Source organism: Rhizophagus irregularis, chromosome 16, assembly GCF_026210795.1.
Source record: "Rhizophagus irregularis chromosome 16, complete sequence".
Taxonomy (NCBI): Eukaryota; Fungi; Glomeromycota; class Glomeromycetes; order Glomerales; family Glomeraceae; genus Rhizophagus; species Rhizophagus irregularis.
Window position 1 is genome coordinate 4,302,272 of NC_089444.1, and position 23,283 is coordinate 4,325,554.

General features: G+C 27.6%; 3 protein-coding genes across 3 annotated transcripts; all 3 read right to left on the reverse strand.

The window, feature by feature from the left end:
• Positions 1–221: 221 nt before the first annotated feature.
• On the reverse strand, positions 222–1,327 carry OCT59_008614 (uncharacterized protein; the record flags this gene model as incomplete). Its single annotated transcript, XM_066142620.1, has 8 exons — positions 222–226; positions 312–341; positions 420–459; positions 556–590; positions 664–692; positions 783–820; positions 1,173–1,210; positions 1,309–1,327. 8 exons carry the CDS (start codon positions 1,325–1,327, stop codon positions 222–224), a joined length of 234 nt encoding a protein of 77 aa, XP_065999484.1.
• A 7,983-nt stretch (positions 1,328–9,310) lies between these two features.
• OCT59_008615 (uncharacterized protein) lies at positions 9,311–9,717 on the reverse strand (the record flags this gene model as incomplete). Its single annotated transcript, XM_066142621.1, has 2 exons — positions 9,311–9,529; positions 9,634–9,717. The coding sequence occupies 2 exons, from the start codon at positions 9,715–9,717 to the stop codon at positions 9,311–9,313; spliced, it is 303 nt and encodes a 100-aa protein (XP_065999485.1).
• Positions 9,718–15,514: 5,797 nt separating this feature from the next.
• OCT59_008616 (uncharacterized protein) lies at positions 15,515–17,023 on the reverse strand (the record flags this gene model as incomplete). The annotated part of the gene is made up of 1 exon (XM_066142622.1): positions 15,515–17,023. The coding sequence occupies one exon, from the start codon at positions 17,021–17,023 to the stop codon at positions 15,515–15,517; it is 1,509 nt and encodes a 502-aa protein (XP_065999486.1).
• Between the last annotated feature and the right edge of the window lie 6,260 nt (positions 17,024–23,283).

The following is a 23,283-nucleotide window of genomic DNA, read 5'->3' on the forward strand; positions in this document are numbered from 1 at the left end:
TTTTTCCATCATGGGATTTTAGAAGTTGCCGGAAAATCCCATTCGTCCTGGTATTTCCACCGGACAAATCCCAAACTTTTGGGTTTGGACGGCAAGTATAATAACAAACATTTCGAAGTATACCTTCGAAATGTTCCCCACTCCATTTCGGTTTTCCCTTTCTCTTTCCCCTTTCTCTTTCCCCTTTCGTCTTCACCTTTCCCTTTCATTTTTCCGTTCCTTTAACCTACAAAAAAAAAAAATAAATAAACGAAACTTTAAACAATGTTTCGTTACATAACAAAAATCCAATAATTTCGAAGTTCTAATACCTTCGAAATGTTGAAACGGCATCCTGGAACCTAAAAAATGAAAACCGGAAGTTAGTAAACGTTTCATTGTAAATAAAAAAAATAAACTTCGAAGGTTCTTATATTTACCTTCAAAATTCTTCCGTACAGAAGGCGACCGGAAAATAAACTACAAAAATAAAGATAAACGAAACGTTAGTAAACATTTACTAACGTTTCATTAAACAAAAAAAAAAACAAAATTGATTCGAAGGTAAATATTTACCTTCGAAATCTCGTCCTGGAGGCGAAGCCATGGATCTATAAAAAAAAACTGAAATGTTAGTTAACGTTTCATAGAAAAAATTATTAACAAAAAAAACGAAAATATTACCTTTCACCCAAAAATTTCGTCTGGCGTTCCTACAAAAATAAGAAAAGAAACGTTAGTTAACGTTTCTTAAAAAAAATAAATAAAAATAAAGTTTCGCAACACAATGTTGCAAAACTTACTGGTTCGTTTCGAATTCCATCATCCAAACGTCCGAAATCTAAAAAAAGGAAAAAAAGAAACGTTAGTATCGTTTCTTTAAAAAAAAAATTAATAAAATAAAGTTTCGCAACACAATGTTGCGAAACTTACCGGTTCATTTTGAAATTCATCATCCAAACATCCGGAATCTAAAAAAAGGAAAAAAAGAAACGTTAGTATCGTTTCTTTAAAAAAAAAATTAATAAAATAAAGTTTCGCAACACAATGTTGCGAAACTTACCGGTTCATTTCGAAATTCATCATCCAAACGTCCAGAATCTAAAAAAAGGAAAAAAAAAGAAACGTTAGTATCGTTTCTTTAAAAAAAAATTAATAAAATAAAGTTTCGCAACACATGTTGCGAAACTTACTGGCTCGTTTCGAAATTCATTATCCAAACGTCCGGAACCTACAAAAGTAAAAGAAAGAAACATTAGTTAATCGTTTCTTTTAATAAAAAAAAAAAATAATTAATTAAGTTTCGCAACGATTCATTGTGAAACTTACTGTTCGTTTCGAAATACATTATCCAAACGTCCGGCGTTCCTACAAAAAGAAAAAGAAAAAGGAAACTTAGAAACATTTCCTTACAAAAAATTAAAAATTTTTTTTTTAAAAAAAAGTTTCGAAGCAAAACGCTTCGAAACTTACCTTTCGGTTTCTCATTTCCCAAAGTCAAACCACCGAAAAATCTATAAAAAAAAAAAGAAAGGAAACGTCAGTATGTTTCCTAAAAAGAATTTAGAAAAAAAGTTTCAAGGCAAACACCTCGAAACTTTACCATTTCATTTTCTAAGTCGAGTACGCCAAAAAAACCTACAAAAAAAAAGAATTATTGGAAACGTTAGTAATGTTTCCTAAATTAAAAGATTTTTTTAAAAAAAGTTTCGAGGCGAACGCCTTGAAACTTACCGTTTCGTTTTTTCAAGTTGAATACGGCGAAAAGACCTATAAAAAAAAGAAGATATAGGAAACGTTAGAAACGTTTCCTAAAAAATAAAAAAAATATTAAAGTTTCGAATCGAACAATTCGAAACTTACCCTTTTGTTTTTCTGAAAGGAAATTTCCGATATTTCTAATTTACGGTAAAAGGGGAAGGAAAGGGAAAAAGAAGAATGAAAAGGGAAAGGGGAAAACGAAAGGGAAAAGGATGAAAAGGGAGGAAGAACAAAAGGGGAAAGGGGAAAATAAAACAAAAAAGGAGGGGAACGAAAAGGAAAGGGGAAATGGAATGAAAAGAATGAAAGGGAAAGGGAAATGGAACGAAAAGGGAGGGGGAGAACGAAAAGGAAAGGGGAAATAGAACGAAAAGGGAGGGGGAGAACGAAAGGGAAAGGGGGAAGGGGAAGGTGGGAGAAACAGGGAAGGTGAAATGGCGAAAGAAGGGGAAGTAAAGGCCGTGAGAAAAAAAAAATTAAGCTTTTGCTAAAAAAAGCTTAATTTTTTTTTTCGTTATACCGCAGCTAAGCTGCGGTAATTATTAAGTAATATCACGTGATGCACGTGATATAAAATTTATATAAATAGGGGCTTTTTCCCCGAAATAATTTTTTTTTTATTATAATTTTTTGATAGATGTATATATATACTTATATATATACATATATATATATCTATCTAATAACTTTACGAAAAGCCCCTCCTCTGTAAACAGGTAGAGGCCATAAAGTACCTATAGGGGGAGAGCCATTGCTGCTCCCTCCGCCTGTTTATAGTGACAAAAAGAGGGAGTCTTCAGTAGTAAGGTTTCGTATATATAAATTAAACAACACATCGTGTTGATACATTGTTAATATTAACAATGTGAATTTAATGTTAAATAATGCGTTAGAATATAAATATTATAAATTTAATAATGTCTGTAATTTTACAAATAAATAAAAAATTATCTAATGTAATTAAGTGTAATGCTACGTTATCCTGTGTAATTGTAGTATTTTTTTTGTGTTTTTTAGTGCAATTCCGCGTTTTTTAGTGCAATTCCGCATTTTCTAGCATAATGTTACATTTTCCAGTATAACGCGAAATTTTCTAAAAAATATGATAATTGTGGTACTTTTTAGTGTAATGCTACATCGTCTAGTGTAATTGTGGTATTTTTTAGTGTAATGCTACATAATCTAGTATATTGCTACATTTTTTAGTGTAATGTGGAATTTTCCAAAAAATGTGATAATTGTGATGCTTTTTAGTGTAATTTGGTGAAATGCTACATTTTCCAGTGTAATGCCATATTATTGAGCATTTTCAAAAAAAAAATGTAACATTTTAACATTCTGACAAAATGAAACATTTGACCAAAAAAACATAAAATTTGCTGAAAATATGCAACATTTGACAAAAAATATAGAATTTTCATAAAAAAATGCACCATTTGCCAGAAAATCAGAATATTTGACAAAATTTGATTTTAATTGACAATGTTATAACAATTTTATGAAATGTTGTTACAATGATATCACATTGAAGATAAAATGTGGCATTTTCATAAAAATGCACCATTTGCAAGAAAATTGGAACATTTGACAAAAAAAAAGCAAAATTTAATTTTAATTGACAATGTTATAACAATTTTATGAAATGTTATTACATTTGAAATAAAATGTGGAATTTTCATAAAAATGCACCATTTGCAAGAAAATTGGAACATTTGACAAAAAAAAAGCAAAATTTGATTTTAATGACAATGTTATAACAATGTTATGAAATGTTACGAAATGTTACATTTGAGATATAATGTAGCATTTTCCCAAATTTTCATAAAATTTGCTAAATTGGACAATGTTGTAACAATGCTATTCCAAAAAATTGCTCAGCGTAATGCAGCATTTTCCACAATTTCCCACCATTTTCCAGAAAAATGTGGAATTTGCATTTTTTGAATTTTGGACAATGGTGCCCCTTCGACCTGTGATAATTCCAAAATTCTAAAACATTATTATTAAATTGTCGTGAAGTTGCATCATTATAGGGATATTTTTTTTGTCGATAAGCCTCTAATTCAACTAATATTACAGTTGGATCTTCATTAAACCAAGCATAATAGTAATAAGTAACTTATTTACCAAGATGTGGAAAAGACAAAGTTTCAATTTCAGGATTAAATTTATTAATACGATATCCTGGATGAAGTAAAAATGCCAATAATAAAGAGGTTGTTCCCAATCACTCCACCTTTTTTCAAGTTTTTTTAAAAGCTTGTTTTTAAGATTATTATTATCTAATGAATGCAAAACTATAACTAAATTGCCAAAGCAATGGAGAACATCATGAAGTTGTGAATTATGTCGTTGAAGTTGATTAAGTGCAGCACAATAGGGAAGTACTAATGTTTCCAATTCTTTAAGCTTTTTCCACCAATTATTATCAGAAATGCAGTTAAGATATTCATTTGGAAAATCATAAAGATCATCACTTTCTTGTTCTTCAATTTTTGTTGCTAAATTCTAATAATTTTAATTTTTTTAGTAATAGAATAATATAAATTTTATTAAAAAAAATCAAGACTTACTTTTAATGCAGATTTTGATCGCAATAAACTTGCAAAACAATAATATTGGGAATTCCAACGAGTATCATTAGGTACAATTAATGCATAATATTTATTTTTATACATTGCTGCTTGCTTTTCTCGTAATTTTCCAATCCATACTTTTGCACGGTTAAAAAAACTAGCAATTGCAACAGCTTGCTCACCAACTTTTGTAAGAGAATTTGATTCTTTAAATATATCACCAACACATAGATTCATTTGATGAGCAAACAGGGTAAAAATAGTTTATCACGATAAAGTAATTGAAGTTGTTTCCTATTAATAATATATTTATAAATTTAATAATTAAATTAATTAATTAAAATTAATTAATTAAATATAATTAAAATTAAACAATAAAAAACTGAAAATACACACCGTGCAGAAGCATTTTCTGATGATGAATCTGTAATTAGCCCATTAACTCTTATATTTTCTTGATTCAATTCTGCAAAAAGTTGTTGTGTAATTCGAATAATCTCATTGGCAGTACCTCTATTACCGCCGCAATTGATTGCTTTCCAAATAATCATTTCGCCTGTAGGATGTAATAAGAACTATACCAAAAATATGTTGTTGTGCCATATTTTTCCACCCATTAAAAGCAAGGGTTACACCAGACAAATCATTTTTAGCATTATCAAGTAATTTTGTTGAAACTTCGTCAGTTGCATCTTTTAAAATACGTCCTGATAATACTTTTTGAGAAGGCAATGCAATCATTGGATTTAACCAATGAAATAAACTTTTAACTGCAGGTAGTGCTCTACATGAGCCAAGCCAGCTTGCAAGCTGGCTCAAGCTTTTCAAGCCAAGCCAAGCCAAGCCATGTTAAAATTGGCTTGACAGCTCACGAGCCAACTTAAAAAAGCTTGAGCTAGTTAATAGGCTTGGCTCAAAAAGCTCAAGCCATAAAACGGCTCAGCTCAAAAAGCTCAAGCTGGCTCGCAAGCTATTTAATCCAAATCAAAACGTTAAATAATTCAGTTTAAAAGTTAGTTTTATAATTTTTACATTATTTTATTTATTTAATGTTTACAATTATTTTTATTTACAATTTCATTAATCATTTATAATTATTGATCCACCAACACCAGATTTCCACCAGCCTTTAAGGCACATTGTTTCTCGTATTGTTGATTTCTTAAGGCTACATCGTTTTTGAACAACTAAGTCTGTTCCACCCGAAAATATTCTTTCCACAGGAGCACTAGTTGCTATAAAAGATCAAAAATAATAAAATAATAATGTTATAAATTAATAAAATTAATATTATAAATAATAAATTAAAATAAAAAATACTAGGAACCTGGTATTGAAAGGTAATCACGAGCCATTTTTGATAAATTCGGGTACTCAATTTCATGCAACTATAAAAAAAATAATAAATAAATAATAATATAATAAATTATATAATAAAATTAATAAAATAAACATTAGTGTACCTTCCATCACATTAAAATATCAGTTTTACCAGGAGCTACTCCTTCATTTAGATAAATGCTAAGTTCATCTTTTTCTTCAATTTTTCGCTTTTTGAAGTTATGACCAAAAAGTTCATCATCTGCATCATCAGATGGCTCTACATTTTCTGAAATATTCGGTTTATACGTAGTTTCCCATAAATTTGTAACTTGTTTTCTTGCCTCTTGAATAAATGACTCTTCCCACATATTGTCTTTATAATATTGAATCTTTATACGAGGATCTAGTACTATTATTAAAAAAACAACAATTAAATATTAACTATAAATATATGTATAATAAATTATGTAAAGTGGATAAATTTACTTGTTGCAGCCGTGTATATTAATCCACTTGTAAATGTATAATATTTTTTTATTTTTTCAATTGATTGTTTTAATGCACATAAAATCTCATCATTTTTGCTTTCATTATCATCATCACTATCATCATCCTCCTCCTCCTCATCCTCCTCCTTATCAGATTCTTTTCTTTTATCATATTCATCCTCGAGTTTATCCAATAAAAAATTATACATAGGTATAGTATAAGATAATGTCGGGTATTGTTGACTAACACTTAAATCCGTGCATTTTTTATAATGCTATATTATAAAAAAAATTTAATTATTAATATATACATAAATAAGATATGTACACAATCAAAATAACAACCTGCAATATTCCACGTATTTCTAAAATACGTTCCCATTCCTCTTCCAAAAGTATGTATTTTTTTAAATCTTTATCTGCTGATGCTGTATTGTGCAAAGGCTGTATAATTAAAAATTATTAAATTTAATTATAAATTAAAATAAATATTAATAAAATTATATAAATCAAAACCTGTTTTAGTGTTAATGCTCGTTCTAACATAATCTCAGTAGAGTTCCACCTGGTAGACACGTCAGGTATCAGCTCGAGTGGTACCATATTTGCTGCAATACATTGTTGTTTGAATTTTTTCCGACGTTGGGGTGATGCTCGGATCTTTACAATTACCTTACGAAGCTTTAATTTAATAAAATTAGTTAACCATACAAATTTTAACTATGCTTCACAATACTATATTACCTTGTATATGGTATCTTTCAAATTGTCTTCCGTGTTTTCAGCTTCTTCAAAAGAATTTTCATCTTCATATAGTAGTGGTACTTGAAGATTATCAATTAATTTCTTTGCAGCTAAATTTATTACGTGTGCAAAACAGCGAACACGTTGATTTTTTGGATCAAATGTAATGCTTTTTTTGGTTAAAGATTGAGAAATTTTATCAAGCATTACATCCATATTAGATGCGTTATCACATGCAACTGCTAAAATCTACAAACAGAACAAATCCATTAGTTGGTTAATCATAAAAAAAGAAATCATAGTAAAGATAAGTTTACCTTAGTTGCTATTCCAAAGTCTTCTAGTGATTCTAAAAATTTACTTGACAAGTTTATTCCCGTATGAGGACCTGACAGTATACAAAAATCTAACGTAGTACATTTCAATTCCCAATTTTCATTTATCCAATGTACACTAATACCGAGAAAAGGGATTTGATTTTTACTTGTCCATGCATCAACGGTAAAGGAGAGACGACCAGGTGTTTCCTATTTGATAGTTTTATTGATTTAAATAAAAACAAGTATTGAAATTTTAAATGTAATAAGATTATTTTATTACCTGTAGTTCTTGTCGAAATCTTTCTTTTGCATTTTTGAAATTTTCGGTTAAATCTCGTCGTAAAGTGTTAGCACAAGGAATGTATATGCCAGGCCGAATAAATGAAATCATATCTTTAAATTCTTCATTTTCAATAACGTTAAAAGGCTGATCATTTATTATGACCCAACAAACTGTTCTTTTTCTAAAACCTTTTTGACTAAACTAAAAAAGTGTACAATAATAATATTAATATTAAATTTAATATTGATCAATAAAATATACTTGCATTTTCTTTTTCAGCAGTAACTGTATATTTATCCATTTCCCCAACTTTTCTCTGTTTTTGTTCTTTTTGTACTCTCCGAGCTTCAACAATTTTTGGATGTTTTGCGATATGGCGCCAAAGTGTAGAAGTTGATTTATCTCCAAAGTTCTTAGAGCAGTAATTACAATACCATCTTTGAGTTTTAAAAGTAAAATATTGATAAGCTTCCGATCTTTTATTAGATGATAAGGAGCTATTTTCATTTTCGTCAACTTCGATAGCAGGAGAGATTTTTGAAGATGAAGACATTTCGAAAGAATAAAGCAATAAAAAAGTAAATGTGCCGTTCCTATACTCCGTATTGTATATTTTTTTATACCACCTGTATTTAAACAAATATACGGCACAAGAAAATAGCACCTGACAATATAAAAATGACACATTTAGTAATAGAGAATATTTTTTTTAACGTTTTTCATTTTTTCTTTGTCAAATTTAACGTACATCAGTGTATGAACTGTATGATGTACCAATTAAATGCTTGAATTAGATCGATTCATCATGTGACATTCTAGTGATTATCGTATAATCAATCTTTTTTTCTCATTTACGATATAGGTAATTTTTTTCTTTTAACGTACAGCTTCTGACAGCTCGTTTTTCTCTTTATGAACACAGAATCTCGGTAAATATTTCTTATTTCTATACTTTTGTCTTTTAACGAACTATACTAACAGTTCATTATTTTTTTTTTTCGTTTTTGTAGGTCTGAGATTTCTATTTTAAAGACTGGGGTAAAACTGAACTCATTTCGAAGGTATAGTATCTTCCAAAATTGTTTTTTTTTATATTACGAGATATTAACTATTATTGCTGATTTTTTTTTTCTTTTGTAGTCTTGTACTCTTAACCTATCGACTTGTTAATACAAGGGGTTTCTATAAAGCATAAAGCGGTAAGTATCTTTGCAAAACTTACTGCATGTATTTATTTTTTAATAAGAACACATCTACATTTTTATTTTTTGTTTTTATAGGTTTATAGAGTATCGATTAGGAATGTTTGACATTGAGTCAGTTTCATTATGAAACTTGTTTTAAACAATTTTGGAGAATTTATATATGTATTTTATTAAATAAAATATTTATAAACGATATAATAAAATAATCAATGAAATAATTTAGATATTTTAAACTATTTAATGATATAATGATTATAAGTACAGTGGATGATTATTGTTAATTTAACGTCCAATTAATTTTTTTCTTTAGTTGTTTAGCGAATAGCAATTATCGATGGATACTATCCGAAATGATCTCTATATAAACTTAAATAAAACTCGAGCCAGCTCGAGCCAGCTTGAGCCCAGCTTGACTCAAGCCAGGATTTTTCATAGCTCGGCTTAGCTTGAACAACTCGAGCCAAGATTTTTTGTGGCTCGGCTCATTACAGGCTTGACTTGCCGCAGTTTTCTGAGCCAAGCTCAAGCCATGCTCTGGCTCGGCTCAAACCGGCTCATGTAGAGCACTAACTGCAGGATCCTCAATCCATCGGAATGCAAAGCCACATGAAACAGTTACATCCAATAAAAGTTATTCAAGTTTCTGTTCTTGAATAATTGTTAATGGACGGAATATATAATTATCCAGTGTAATCTCATCCAAATTTGATGTTTCTTCTTCAAGTATTGGATTATCATTGTCATCATCATCAGATGATTCTGTACGACATCTTTTTTTAAATGGTTTACTCTTCGCACCATCTTTTGCTGCGTCATCAAGAAGTTTTGCTATTTGTTGTGAACTATATTTCTGCGCAAAATTTGGACAGTTTTTAATATGACGTGCATAGTATTTGTAAACTTTAACTTATATGCTTCATCTTTTCCAATAATACTAATACAAGCTCGACATACTGCATACTTGTTGCTTTTATTTGCCTTTTTTGCTGCATGTAAAACTACAACATATGGTGTTAAAAAATGTGGTTGACGGCCCATAATATTATGATAATTAAAATTAGAAATGGGTACCCTTATCTTTTCTTTGTTTTATTTTGAAGATGATCGCAAAAAGAGATTAAATAAAAAAATTTTTTTTTTATATTTTTCAATCAATTGATCATCCTTTTAACCAATTATGGTTAATTTACAGCACAAATTTATGTACATGTATGCTTTTTTAATTGTAAAGAATTAAAATTAATTTTAGCCGGCATTATAAAATTGGCCAGAATTATGGTATATAAAATTTAATTCGGCCAAATTTATGAGGACATAGTCCATTTGAATTGGAATTGGACTGGATATCTCCATTAGGTCCAAAGTCCAATAGTCCACTATTGGGAATTGGACAATGTCCAATTCCAATACTGATTACTAGTATTTAAACAAAGGATATAAATTCATAATGATGGCATGTAAACAATTTACTCTAATCTAGTATTTAAAATATCATCAACTATGTCAATAGGATTAAATTCTATATTTCTTTATAGTATTAGGTATATTTAGTTCTTTACACAATCCATTTTCTCCATCCTAAAAGATTGGATTTTGTAAATCTATAAATAGGACCCCGGATATCTCCAAAACAGGTCATAAGTCACACTTTCGGCAGATTGGCCCATTTTTCAGGGGGCTCAAAAAATCGTTTTTGTAAATATCTCGGCATCCAGTGGTCCAATTTTGATGAACATTTTTTTAAATTGTAGAGCTAAATGAGGGCTACAAAATAAAAAAAAGTTCATTAAAATTGAATTACTGGATGCTGAGATATTTACAAAAAACGATTTTTTGAGTTTCAGCAAAAAGGGGTGTTTTTGGCCAAAAGTCCATTATGACCTTTATATTAGATATCCGGGGTCCTCTATAAATCTTAGTAGTAGTATATGGCGATGTGTTAAATTTCGAATTTAAAAAATTTAAAAGCAGTTTTCAAATAAAAAAAAAAAGTTTATATTATTTATATTAATGTTAAGTATATTAAGTTTAAAAGTAGTTACAATTATATAAAGTCTAAAAAATATAAAAGTAATTACATAAAAAGTTCATGTAAAGTCTAAAAGTCTAAAAATTCCATATGGTAAAAGTCATTTATGGCACCATACAACAATGTGACAAGATGGTCGGGATGTTGAAAAAAATGACATAACTACCTAAGGTTCAAAAGTCTGCACCACTACTAAAAAACAATCATTAACTTAATAAGTTAATAATAGTCTATTACCAATCTACTGTTATTAAAAAAGGGTCTCAAGAATTTTTATTATATCTATTTATTGTCTACTGGTATTAAAAAAAAAATTACCAAAACTTTTATCATATCTATTGTTATTAAATAAAAAAAAATCACAGAAAATTCTATATCTATATATTGTACTATACTGATCTATTGTTATTAAAAAAAACCCCCAGAAAATTTTTTTATATCTATCTATTGTATTATACCTTATAAAAAATTTTTATCCGAATATTTCCATTATTTCTCTGTGTCTTCCGTAAAAATTCTGTGATAATGATACATTCACGGATATCTGTGTTAGCGAGATGAAAATTTCCATGATTTAAGGTTATTAATTCCATGAAAATGATACATTCATGGAAAAAACATGGAAAGATAAAACACGGATCAGATTTTTTACAGGGATACTGATCCATTGTTATTAAAAAATGATTCCAAAAATTTTTTATACTTATTGTTACAGTATTGTTACTAAAAAAAATATCAGAACAAAGAATTTTCCATCTATTATATTCTGATAGAAAACTTATTTTACCAAACTATTTTTTTTTTACCAACTTATTATATTAAAAAATTCCAGAAAATTCTTTTTTATACCATACTGATCTATTGTATAAAAAAAAATCCCAGAAATTTTTTTTGTATCCATTATACTATATTGATCTATTGACTCTAGTCTACTCCAGAATTAATTGATTGGCATTTTGATCACAAAAACTAAAAACTAACCAAAATTTGCGATTAAAGTTCAATTTTGAGCAGATGATTGATTGATCGTGATAAACTATTAACCAACCAATTAATTAATAGTTTGTTGTTTTTGTTTATTTCCGTCAGTATTATCTACTTGATCAAAACGATCTATGTTTTTGGTGGTTCACGTTGAATGGTCAGTTGGTCATCTTACAGTTAAATTTATTGGTCATAATTTTTAATGTAACTGATCAAAATCACGATCAAAAGTAGAAAAAAAAATTCAGAAATTTCTTTAATATATCTATCTATTATATATACTATACCGATCTATTATTAAAAAAAATCACAGGAAATTTTTTTATATCTATTTATTGTATTATCCTAATCTATTGTTATTAAGAAAAGATTCCAAAAATCATTTATACCTATCTATTCTACTATACTCATCTATTTTTACTAAAAAAAAACACAAAGAATTTTCTCTCTATTATGCTATACCAATCAATTTGTCACAAATCTCAGAAATTATTTTTTTACCAACTTATTGTATTAAAAAAATTCCAGCAAACTTTTTATATCTATCCATTATTCTATTGATTCTATTGTTAAAAAAAATCTCAAAATATATTTATACCAATCTATTATTATTAAAAAAAAATTCCAAAAAATTTTTTATATCTATTCATTATACTATACCAATCTAATATAAAAAAATCCTAGAAAAATTTTTTTATATCTATCTATTGTATACACTGATCTATTCTTATTAAAAAATGATTTCAAAACTTTATCAGTAAGTTTCAAAGCAAAAAAGTGCTTTGAGCTTTTTTTAAAAAATTAAATTAATATTTTTTTTGTTGTTTATTTGAATTAATAAATACCACTTTCCTATACTAAACATATGAGTAAAAAAATTTTAACATTTTTTTTTTATATTAACTAAATTAATTAATCAGTTATGATCAGTAAGATTATTAATATTATTATTGAATCAACCTCTAATTTTTAGCATAAATTTTATTTTCAGCATTAAAACTCACAGATCCAAATGTACACTAGTTTATAATAAATAAAATTTTTGTTAACCAGTAAAAAAAAAAAAAAAAAAAAACTGTACATGTACATGTACATGTACAGAGAAAGTGAACATTCACTATGGAAACTTTTTGCACTGAGTTTAACTGTGCTGCTCAAAAAGAATGTTAACTTGACAGATCATGAATAAATCAACATTTTTTAATAATATGTCGATCATTTTATTAAAATATGAAAAAATTGATTTTTTTAATTAAAAACGTCCAGCTTAACGTTTTTGTGATTAAAAAATCAAAAAAATTAATTTTTTTTTTTAATTAAAAACGTTCAGCTTGACGTTTTTGTAATTAAAAAATCAAAAAAATTAATTTTTTTTTTAATTAAAAACGTTCAGCTTGACGTTTTTGTAATTAAAAAATCAAAAATATTAATTTTTTTAATTAAAAACATCAGGCTTGATATTTTTGTGATTAAAAAATCAAAAAAAAAATCAATTTTAAAAACGTCAGGTTTAGCAATTGCAATTTGGCATCAGTTCAGGTTGTAACATCAATATAACCTGGATGACTAATATTATTATTTTATTAAAAAAACGTTGCAAAAACGTTTTTTCTATAAGATTGTATTAGAAAAAAACGTTTCGCAATGTTTTTTTTGATATTTTATTAAAAAACATTGCGAAAACGTTTTTTCTATAAGATTGTATTAGAAGAAAACGTTTTACAACGTTTTTTTTTGATATTTTATTGAAAAACGTTGCGAAAACATTTTTCTATAACATTATATTAGAAAAAACGTTTTGCAACGTTTTTTTTGTCATTCTATTGAAAAACGTTGCGAAAACGTTTTTTCTATAGTATTATATTAGAAAAAACGTTTTGCAACATTTTTTTTGATATTTTATTGAAAAACGTTGCAAAAACGTTTTTTCTATAACATTATATTAGAAAAAACGTTTTGCAACGTTTTTTTTGATATTTTATTGAAAAACGTTGCAAAAACGTTTTTTCTATAACATTATATTAGAAAAAAACGTTTTGCAACGTTTTTTTTGACATTCTATTGAAAAACGTTGCGATTTTGATATTTTATTGAAAAATGTTGCAAAAACGTTTTTTCATAATGTTATATTAGAAAAAACGTTGCAAAAACGTTTTTTCATAATGTTGGATTAAAAAAAACATTTCGCCCATTTGTTATTAAGCAATTTGATAATAAATAATGGGTTCACTCCTGTTTTAAATTGATTTAATAAAAAAATGTGTGAACCTGTTTGCCATTAAAAAATTTAATAATAAATAACAGGTTTGCACAGTTTTTAATTGATTTAATAATTAAATAGTGCGAACCTGTTTTTTATTATCTAAATCACTTAACAAGAAATGGTTCACGTCATTTCTTTATTAAAACCATTGTGCATACCCATTATTTGTTATCAAATTACTAATCAAAAATAATGGGTTCGCACCATATTTATTATCAAATTGCTAATAATTTAATATGTAATAATGTGAACTTTTAAAACTTCAAAGATTATTAAAATTAATTTTAACCCTTACAATTTAAGGGATTGTTAAATAAATTATAATGTTTAAAAGCTCACTAACTTGTACTTAATTACCCTAGTTAATAAATCATATTAAATGTTACACAACATTAGTAATTAACATGGATTATAAGAAAACGTAAAGATCAGGTGCAGAGGCGCAGATGAATAACGCACAATTCAATAAAAGCTATGAAAACAGGATTTAATGCAAGTTCTACTCGTCCAAAACGTGAAAGACCAATCATTAAGTAAATTATGCCAACCTAGAATCAATACACCTTCTAAATATGAACACAAAGTGCTTAACACATTATTTGAAAATAAAACATCATTAAATTCTTTATAACTTACTTTAGCACCTCCCTCATCTGATATTCAATGATATTCCGATCAATTTAAAAATAGGAAACTCAATGATTATTGCAAGTTGTCAAGTCAGATTAAACGTTTTTTTCACAAGTTACATATTATTCAATAATAGTAACAGTTTTCACTAACGCAAATCCTAAAAGAAAAAAAGTTCAATTCGATCTGAAAATAAAAAAATATGGAACATTAAAGATATGGAACAAACTCAAGTAGATGAAAAATATGAAGATGCTACAGATACATCAAAAGTTATTTTGATAATGAAGAAATAGATGAGGTTAAGATAGAAGCGTGCATTGATTTAAAAAAATATTAAACGTTTGCTGCTATATTTAATTAATTCTACTAAAATAACAAGTGTTGAGAGAACATCCTTTCTCCTCCAAGTTTTTCATTAATGTCTTCTTTGGAGAAAATTCTCTATAATTGTCCGTTAGTATCATTAATATAAGTCAAAGACGAGCTCTTTGAGATGTGTAACTTTTTTTTCTAAGATACTTCAGAAAACAATTAGTCAACATGAACATAACATACGAATTATTTAGGTACAAAACATCGCAAAGATATCCAAAAACATGATATTACATGGCAGTTTTGATGAGTTTGGGTTTAATGCTGAAATGCTTCATAATAAATATCAAAAACTCAAATCAAATATTTGGGTATCATCCATTTGGTTGGAGCAAAAATATAGTCTAGAGCAATGATAAGTTAGTTTATCAAAAGCCTAAAATTGAGTATAATTTTACATTTATTAAGCGGTCAAATAAACTTTAATGCAAAAAATTAGTTAAAACAAAAATAGAACTCATACATGGTATATTAAAAATACATAGAGTATTCCTACTTTTCTCACGATTATTTCTAAAAAAGCATAAAAGCCCAAAAATATTTAAAATAATTTATTAATTAATATGATCATCTATACGATAATTAAATCTATTCCTCAAACATTCAAAATCTTTGATTACTTTATCATTTTTATATTTATTAATCAGTTTTAAATAATTCCCGCTTTCGTAAATAGGATCAATAGTAAATAGAGAAAGTGCACTTCTTCCTCTCCAATTTTCTAAGAATTCCTCCAGAATATCTAAAGAAAATTCGAATTTGTTACTAAATCTAATTTCATTAAAATTAGGTGGTGCCGATCTAATTAATATATTTAATAATTCATCCCCATATTCCAAATTCTCTTCGTAAGTATCCTCATCGTTATCGAATATAACTATTAATAATGATTTTAAATTTTGACATCTTTTTAGTAGTTTTTCGAGTTCAATGAAATTCTCCTTTGTTGGTGAAATTAAAATTGACAAATATTCAATTAAAGGACAATTTTTATAAACTTTACGAATAAAATTGAGAGAACTTTCATTAAAGTTATCGTTTTGAAGTTCAAAGTCGATAATGTCATGAGGTTTGAGTAAGATTTTTTTGATAAGCCCTCCACTATTTTCAATTAAACTAGAAGCTACATTTATCTCGTTATACTCTATATTAAGGATTTCAAGTTCGGGATAAACCTGCTTTTTCAATGTTTTTAATTGTTCTTTACTAAGAAAAAGATTTTCACCAATTATTAATGTCTTTAGTTTATATAATTTTAGAAGTACCTCTAAGAAAAGTGGTTGATCATTATCTTCTACATAATAGAAATATATTCTTAAATAATTGAGACTTTCTGCTTTCTTTTCTAGAGCAAAAAAACTATCTTTATAAAGATGTTCTGTAATAAAACTATTTAAAAAATCATCTATCCATTCAAAATGCTTTAAGTTCTTCTGGACTTCAATTAATTTAACAATCCCAGGATTAGGGCTGTAGTCTGTATTAATAACGACGAGTTTCTGTATACGTTGACAGAATTGGGATATTCCATAAAAGTATGAAGAATCAATGGATGTATCACATTTTAATTCACAAAGTAAATCAAGACAATTCTTATTTTCTGGAAAGTAAAATATTTGATGTTCAATTGATCTCATATCTAAATATTTCAAATCTTGACATTTTTTCATAAAGAAACAATAAAATTCTTGTTGTATAATAAATTTGTAATAATTTGATTTTGATCCAATAGAAATTATATTATTTATAGTACTTATGTTGATACTTCTGCAGAAGGATAAATAATCAAACATGATGGGTTTAACTATAATTGAAGGAGATCGGATTCTTTCCTCTGTTATGAATTTTTTAATATTATTAAAAAAATAGCTAGTAATAATGTTAAACAAATAACTTTTATTTCCATAATTGATATCACTATAGGACCAAGGATACCTCCATAAAATTGGAACGGCTGTTTCACACCAAAGTCTATTAACCATTAGACATGAGAAGAGGGATTTTGGATCATTTTGTAATTCTTCAAATATCAAGAAGAGAATGTCCTTATTGAGATTAGGCATTTTATTTAAAAAACAAAAGAGAGGTTTAAAATAATTTTTTGAAAGTTAAAGATTTTTAGTCGAAGTAGAGCTATATTTATGTAATAAAATACCGGAATCGAGCTCCGCCAAATTTTCCAAATTAGATTATTCTGCGTGACCGTAAATTTTAATACAATAAGGTTTCACAACAACGAAAATAAATAGTAAACACTTGATCGGTATGAATACGAAAAAAGGAAAGGCCAAAATTTTAAACATAGTAATGCCAGGACCATCCAAGGCATTAATTATAAACCGCAGCAATATATTTATTGTAGGTATATAACACAATGTTTATTATTGCATAGTTCTTTGTAGATATTTTATTATTTTATAATTCGGGTAATAAACTCCCAATTCAACAGTCATATGTAACGTTTAGTGTTACATAGTTCTCTGTACTACATTTTTTATGATTTTTATAATTTTGGAAATAATTTTATTTATAGGTTTCTTAATGAAGATCATTTGTGTTGATCCAAATTGGAAATGTAATTTTACTTGAGAAATATTAAGTTTATGATGGCTAATAATAACATGAGACGGTTATTAGTGTTTCAAGACCGGTTTTCCGTCTCCGGTTTCAGACCAATTTAACCAGAGACTGGTTTGGAAAAATTCTCTGTAATAAGATTTTAAACCGGTTTGGCATGTCAGACCGGGTTTCAATCTACCTAAAAAGGAAATATAAGTTAAACCGATCTTGGTTTCTTTAGGCCAAACCGGTTTGAAACCGGTTTTGAAGACCGGTCTATAGTTATTATGTACCTCCCCACTAGACCCCGGCCTTACAACATAAACAATATTTATATATCGTTACGTTACATTTATTCAGCACTGTACTTCTCAATACTTGGCCTGACGACCAGTCGACCGCCCCTGCCATCGCCGAACAAGAGGCATTCATATAGAATTTTTTTCTTTTGCAAAATTTGTAGGATAGCGAAATAAATTTTGTGTTTTTAATTATTTATTTTAAGTTTTCGAATGAAACTTTTAAAACATACTGCAGGATTCCCAGTTTACGAGATCGGACCGGATTCCTACAAAATAGGAAAAAAAAAGTTAGTAAATAACAATTTTAAGATCAAAAAATTAGGTTACTTTTAGCAGTTGAAAAATTAAAAACAGTTAAAAATTTTTATTATTCTATGTATTTTTTTAATAAAAGTTATTTAAGATTTAAATTATCAGATCAACGAATTTTTCTATTCGCATAGATTTTACTAACTAAATTAATTTTTTTATTAGTAGGTTATTTTATTATTCCGATTTACTGTATAACTAGACTAAAAAAATAAATAAATAAATGAAAGTATCCTATAGAATTGTATGATTTATTTTTTGTTTTAAAAAAATATGATTATTGTTTAAAAGATTATAAAATTTCTTGCCATATTTAAATTATGTAGTAACTTTTACATCGATACATTGATATCGTTCATATAAAATAACTTATTAGAATTTTTTTATTAAGTCAGACTGATTGTAAAAAAAATTGAATTAAATTGTGAAAATAATTTGTCTAAGATCTCTTTTTTCATTGGAAATTAAATTAAAAAATATAATCCACCTCTACGAAAAGTCACATGATTTGAATAATTAAAAAAGTTAAAAATTAATTATTGAAATTAATTTTTATATATATAAATATTAAAAAATGTAACAATAATATTATTATTTATTAAATTAAATATATGTATAAAAACAATAAGAATTTTCTACTACTTAATTTACATAATATGTAATAACAATATTTTAATTTTAATACATCAATTTACATGGATTCCCTGCGACAGACGCGTTCATCAATTATTGAATCCCATGATTTTATATGATGTCATATGACATCATAAAAGGGAGGAAAAATTTTTCTTTTTTCTTTTTGTAGAATACCGGCCAGGATACTTCCAAAATTTCTTCCTTTATGTTATTTTTTTTTGCAGTTTCTTTGGTACATCATTTTGGAGGACCTAAGTAAGTTTTTGAAAATGTCTCAATAACTTTCTTCAAAAACGGTTTATTGCATTTTTTTATAGAACTATCTTAAGGAATAGTACTATTATTAAGTACGTAAGTCCAAATGACTTTAAATATATTGTTTCTTCCATTGGAATATTGATGATCATGTTAACGCAATTGAATTAGGTGACAAAATATTTGTTGTAATTTGTATTATTTCTTTTTTAAGTTATCTAAAAAAGAAGTCTCAAAATTAAAATGTCAAATGACTTTTTTTTTAAAAAAAAATAAAAAGAACTTAATCGAAGTTGGATAAACTTGCAATTTCGTTCGTTATTTGAATTTTTTCAGATTTTATTAGCTTCTAATCTGCATTATTAAAAATTAAAATCATATTGTAAGCATGATAAAGTTAACATTCAGTTATACTTTATTTCTCTTTAAAAAAAAAAGAAACTTCATTCATTAAAATTCATTTGATTATATTTATTTACCCATTTATCTGTTGATTAATTTGTGATAATACCTATAAAATTTTCATAATTGATAAAAATTGTCATTTTCAAAGTATGGCGACAGAAATTGTTTGACCTAAAATTATATACAAAAATAATTTTCCTATTTTTTATAACAGTATAACTCATACATGGTACAATTGGTACATACTACTTAGTATATTAAAAGTACATAGAGTAGAAATTTCTTACTTACTTACGATTAATTCATGATAATAATACAGTTAAAAGCCCAAAAATAATGTTTAAAATAATTTACTAATTCCATAATCATAACGAAAATCTTTGATTATCCTATTACTTTTATATTTATTGATTATTTTGTATAATCCTCTCCTATGTAATTAGAATCAATAGTAAATATGGAAAGTGCACGTCTACCTAACAATTTTCTGAGAATTCCTTGAATTTCCTACCAAATTGGTGCCGATCTAATTAATATTTTTAATAATCCCCCCCATATTTTAGTAAGTATCATCATAATTACTATTTAATATAACTATTAACACCGCAGACGCCGCCGAATAGGATATATTTGGGGCTATCAAATATGACGACTAGGAATCAAAAATTGACGGAAAAGGCCCTTAAAGAAATGGTCGAAGGAAATAGTCTGGCTGAAGAGGAAATCGTGAACATGATTAAGAAATGGCGAATCAGAGAAAAGGATGCATACTCAGAGGATAGTGATGAAAGCGAAGGAGATCTTGAGTTTAACATATTGGAAGAATAAATTAAATACGCTCATTATAAGGTACCGACAAACGAGGAGGATGATAAAATTCCAAAGTTAAGAGAGAAAATAACAGAGCTGGAAGAAATTTTTGAGGCAGTCAACAACGAGATAGAATGGGAGAAGAGAGAAGATACAAGCAGAAGCCGCAACTATAGTAAGGGTCGAAAACGGTTTCGATGCGAAGGATAAAAGTCAGGAATTTAAAAACTGGGTGATGAAGGAAAACAATTTTCTTCTCTTGGAACAGAAAATCATCAGTTTAGCGGAACAAAATGAGATTCTGCAAGAATACACCACGCTCAACAATGATTTCCAAAAACGACTCGACGAAAACTATATGACCGATGAAAGAGAGATTGGAGAGAAACGACCGATATTGGAATCGCCATGCGCAGAAAATTCGAAACGGAAAGAAGAGAAGACGGAAAAGAAGAAGAAGAAGAAGGACCAATAAGGTTAGGAAGAGGAAAAGTATAGCAATTTGCATTTGAATCGAAGTCACGTGATTTTACGTAAAAAATTATTCCGATAGAAAAATTCTGTTCACATTTCATATTGTAACACCTGAGCCCATAGAGAATTATGTTTGCCACCTCAGGTATTAACAAAATGACTCTTTATTAATAATATAAATAAATACAATAATATGCTTGGTTTAATAACATTAAATAATAAAATAATTCATAACAAAATTCGTCCCCTTTTCTCTCAAAAGGTGATCTTCACGCCCTTTTATGTTTGTTTTTGTGTACTAAATTCATAATTTCAATTCATGGATTTAAATTATTAAAGTATTTCCATTGTTTTAAAGTATTTCCATTATCTTAATTTTGTATCCATTTGATCATCATAAACTCCTGAATTATGATTTATAATATTAACGTAGTGATCAACAAATTATTCACTTGACATCTCAGATCACTTGATTTCATTCAATTTAGTATCTTTCGGATCTTCATTTATCCTTAAATCTCGTGACTAATAGTTTATGGTCATCACGGACCAATCACCTCAATCCATGTGATTATTAGTTTAACGACTTCTCGGTCCAATTAAAATAAAAATAAAAATAAGTTAAAATTTTATACACTAAGACTAAATATAATACTGCGCCTCACAATTAATAAATTTACTAGATATACTACGGCATTACAACTATCCCCCGCATAAAAATTTAATGCCCACATTAAATTTATTCTAAGAATCGAACTCGTGTCTCGAAGTGGTAGGTGCGAATTATACCACTAAATCAAACATGCATTGTCACTTGACTCAGCTGCGTTTTAAATATTCCTTTTTGCTGCGTCTACATCTGCGGTTTATCATGTGTTTGTTAAGTCTACGGTTTTCCTGTACCGGATTTCACTTCGGTCTTTCTTAGGAAATTTTCATTAGTTTTTCCTATTTTCGAAAATTATTTTTATGTCATGTGATTTTATTTCACATGATTATAAATTATCTTTATTTTTCTAAGTCCATTGATGATAGTTATCATTTACTCATCGGTGTATGGTAAGTCTTTAATAATTCTCCATTTACAGGTATCTTCTTGATGACACCTTTAATATTTTTAATTCTATAAGCTCCATTCGGTAGTATTTCATGAATGTAAAATGGTCCCAACCATTTTGATTCTAATTTTCCCGATAGTTGTTGTGCTTTGGCTTTATCATAGAGTAGTATTTTATCTCCAATTCCAAAGGTGTGTTCTTTGATTATTTTTCTGTCATGATACTCTTTTTGTTTTGTTTGAGATTTCAGTATTTGTTCTTTGGCTTCATGTCGGATTTTTGGTAGTTCTTCTAATAATCCAACTATTCTATCACTTAGGTTAATTTCTTTGATATTTTCATCCATTATTGTCCGTACATTTCTTCCGTATGTTAAATAAAATGGTCGAATTCTTGTTGAACTATGCTTTTTATTTCGGTAAGCAAATAATATGGGTGCTATCCTTTGATCCCAATCATCTTTGGTTGATAATTTTGCTAATGCTTGACCTAATGTTCGGTTGAATCTTTCAACAAGTCCGTTTGTCTCTGGATGATAACTTGTAGAAAAATTCCATTTAATTTTGAATTTTTCCATTAATTCCTTAATCATTTCATTATTGAAATGACTTCCTCTATCACTCAATATTTTCATTGGACATCCATGTCTACAAATGATGTCTTCATAAATAAATTTTGATACTTCTTTGGCAGTTGCTTCTTTTACTGCTTTGGCTTCTGGCCATTTTGTAAAATAATCCATTGCTACTATGATGTATTTATTACCATTTGTTGTTGTGTTCAATGGTCCAACAAAGTCAATCCCGATTTGATACCATGGTTCTACTACTTTAATTGGGTGTAATTCATTTTTCCCTTGTGGTTTTCCTCTTCTTTGACATTCATCACATGTCCTTACATATCTTTCAACATCATTCAGCATATTTTCCCAATAATATTTATCTTTTAAATTATCATAAGTACTTTTGATTCCCATATGTGCCGATAATTCATGACTGTGAGCTAAATATAGTGCTCCCATCTTTTCAAAGTCTTCTATTATTCTTATGTTTTTACCATTTTTCTCAATATGCTTTTTACCATCAGTTACTCTGATGTTATCCTTAATCTCAACATTTTTAACCTCTATTGGTGGTTTATCTCCATCTAATTCTATTACTTTATTATATACTCTTTCCCAATCTGTGTCATTATTCGATATTTTAATATTAGCATATTTTTCTCCTTCGTAAATATCTTGACATTCTTTAAATGATTTCACCATCTCCATATATCTTTCTTCATCTAATAATGGATATGATGTTTTATGTCCTTGATCCTTTTTCGAATGTTCTCTACCTTTGTAATTTTCCCAACATTTTTCATTTTCTAAAAATATCACTATTGATTCATCAATTATCCTTTTGTTCCTAAATACTTCCTTTTCTAATAGGTGGTTCTCATATCTTGTTATGTATCCTCTGTCGAATGATGGTGTTTGTTGATAAAAGTACTCACTATAGGGACTTTTATCTA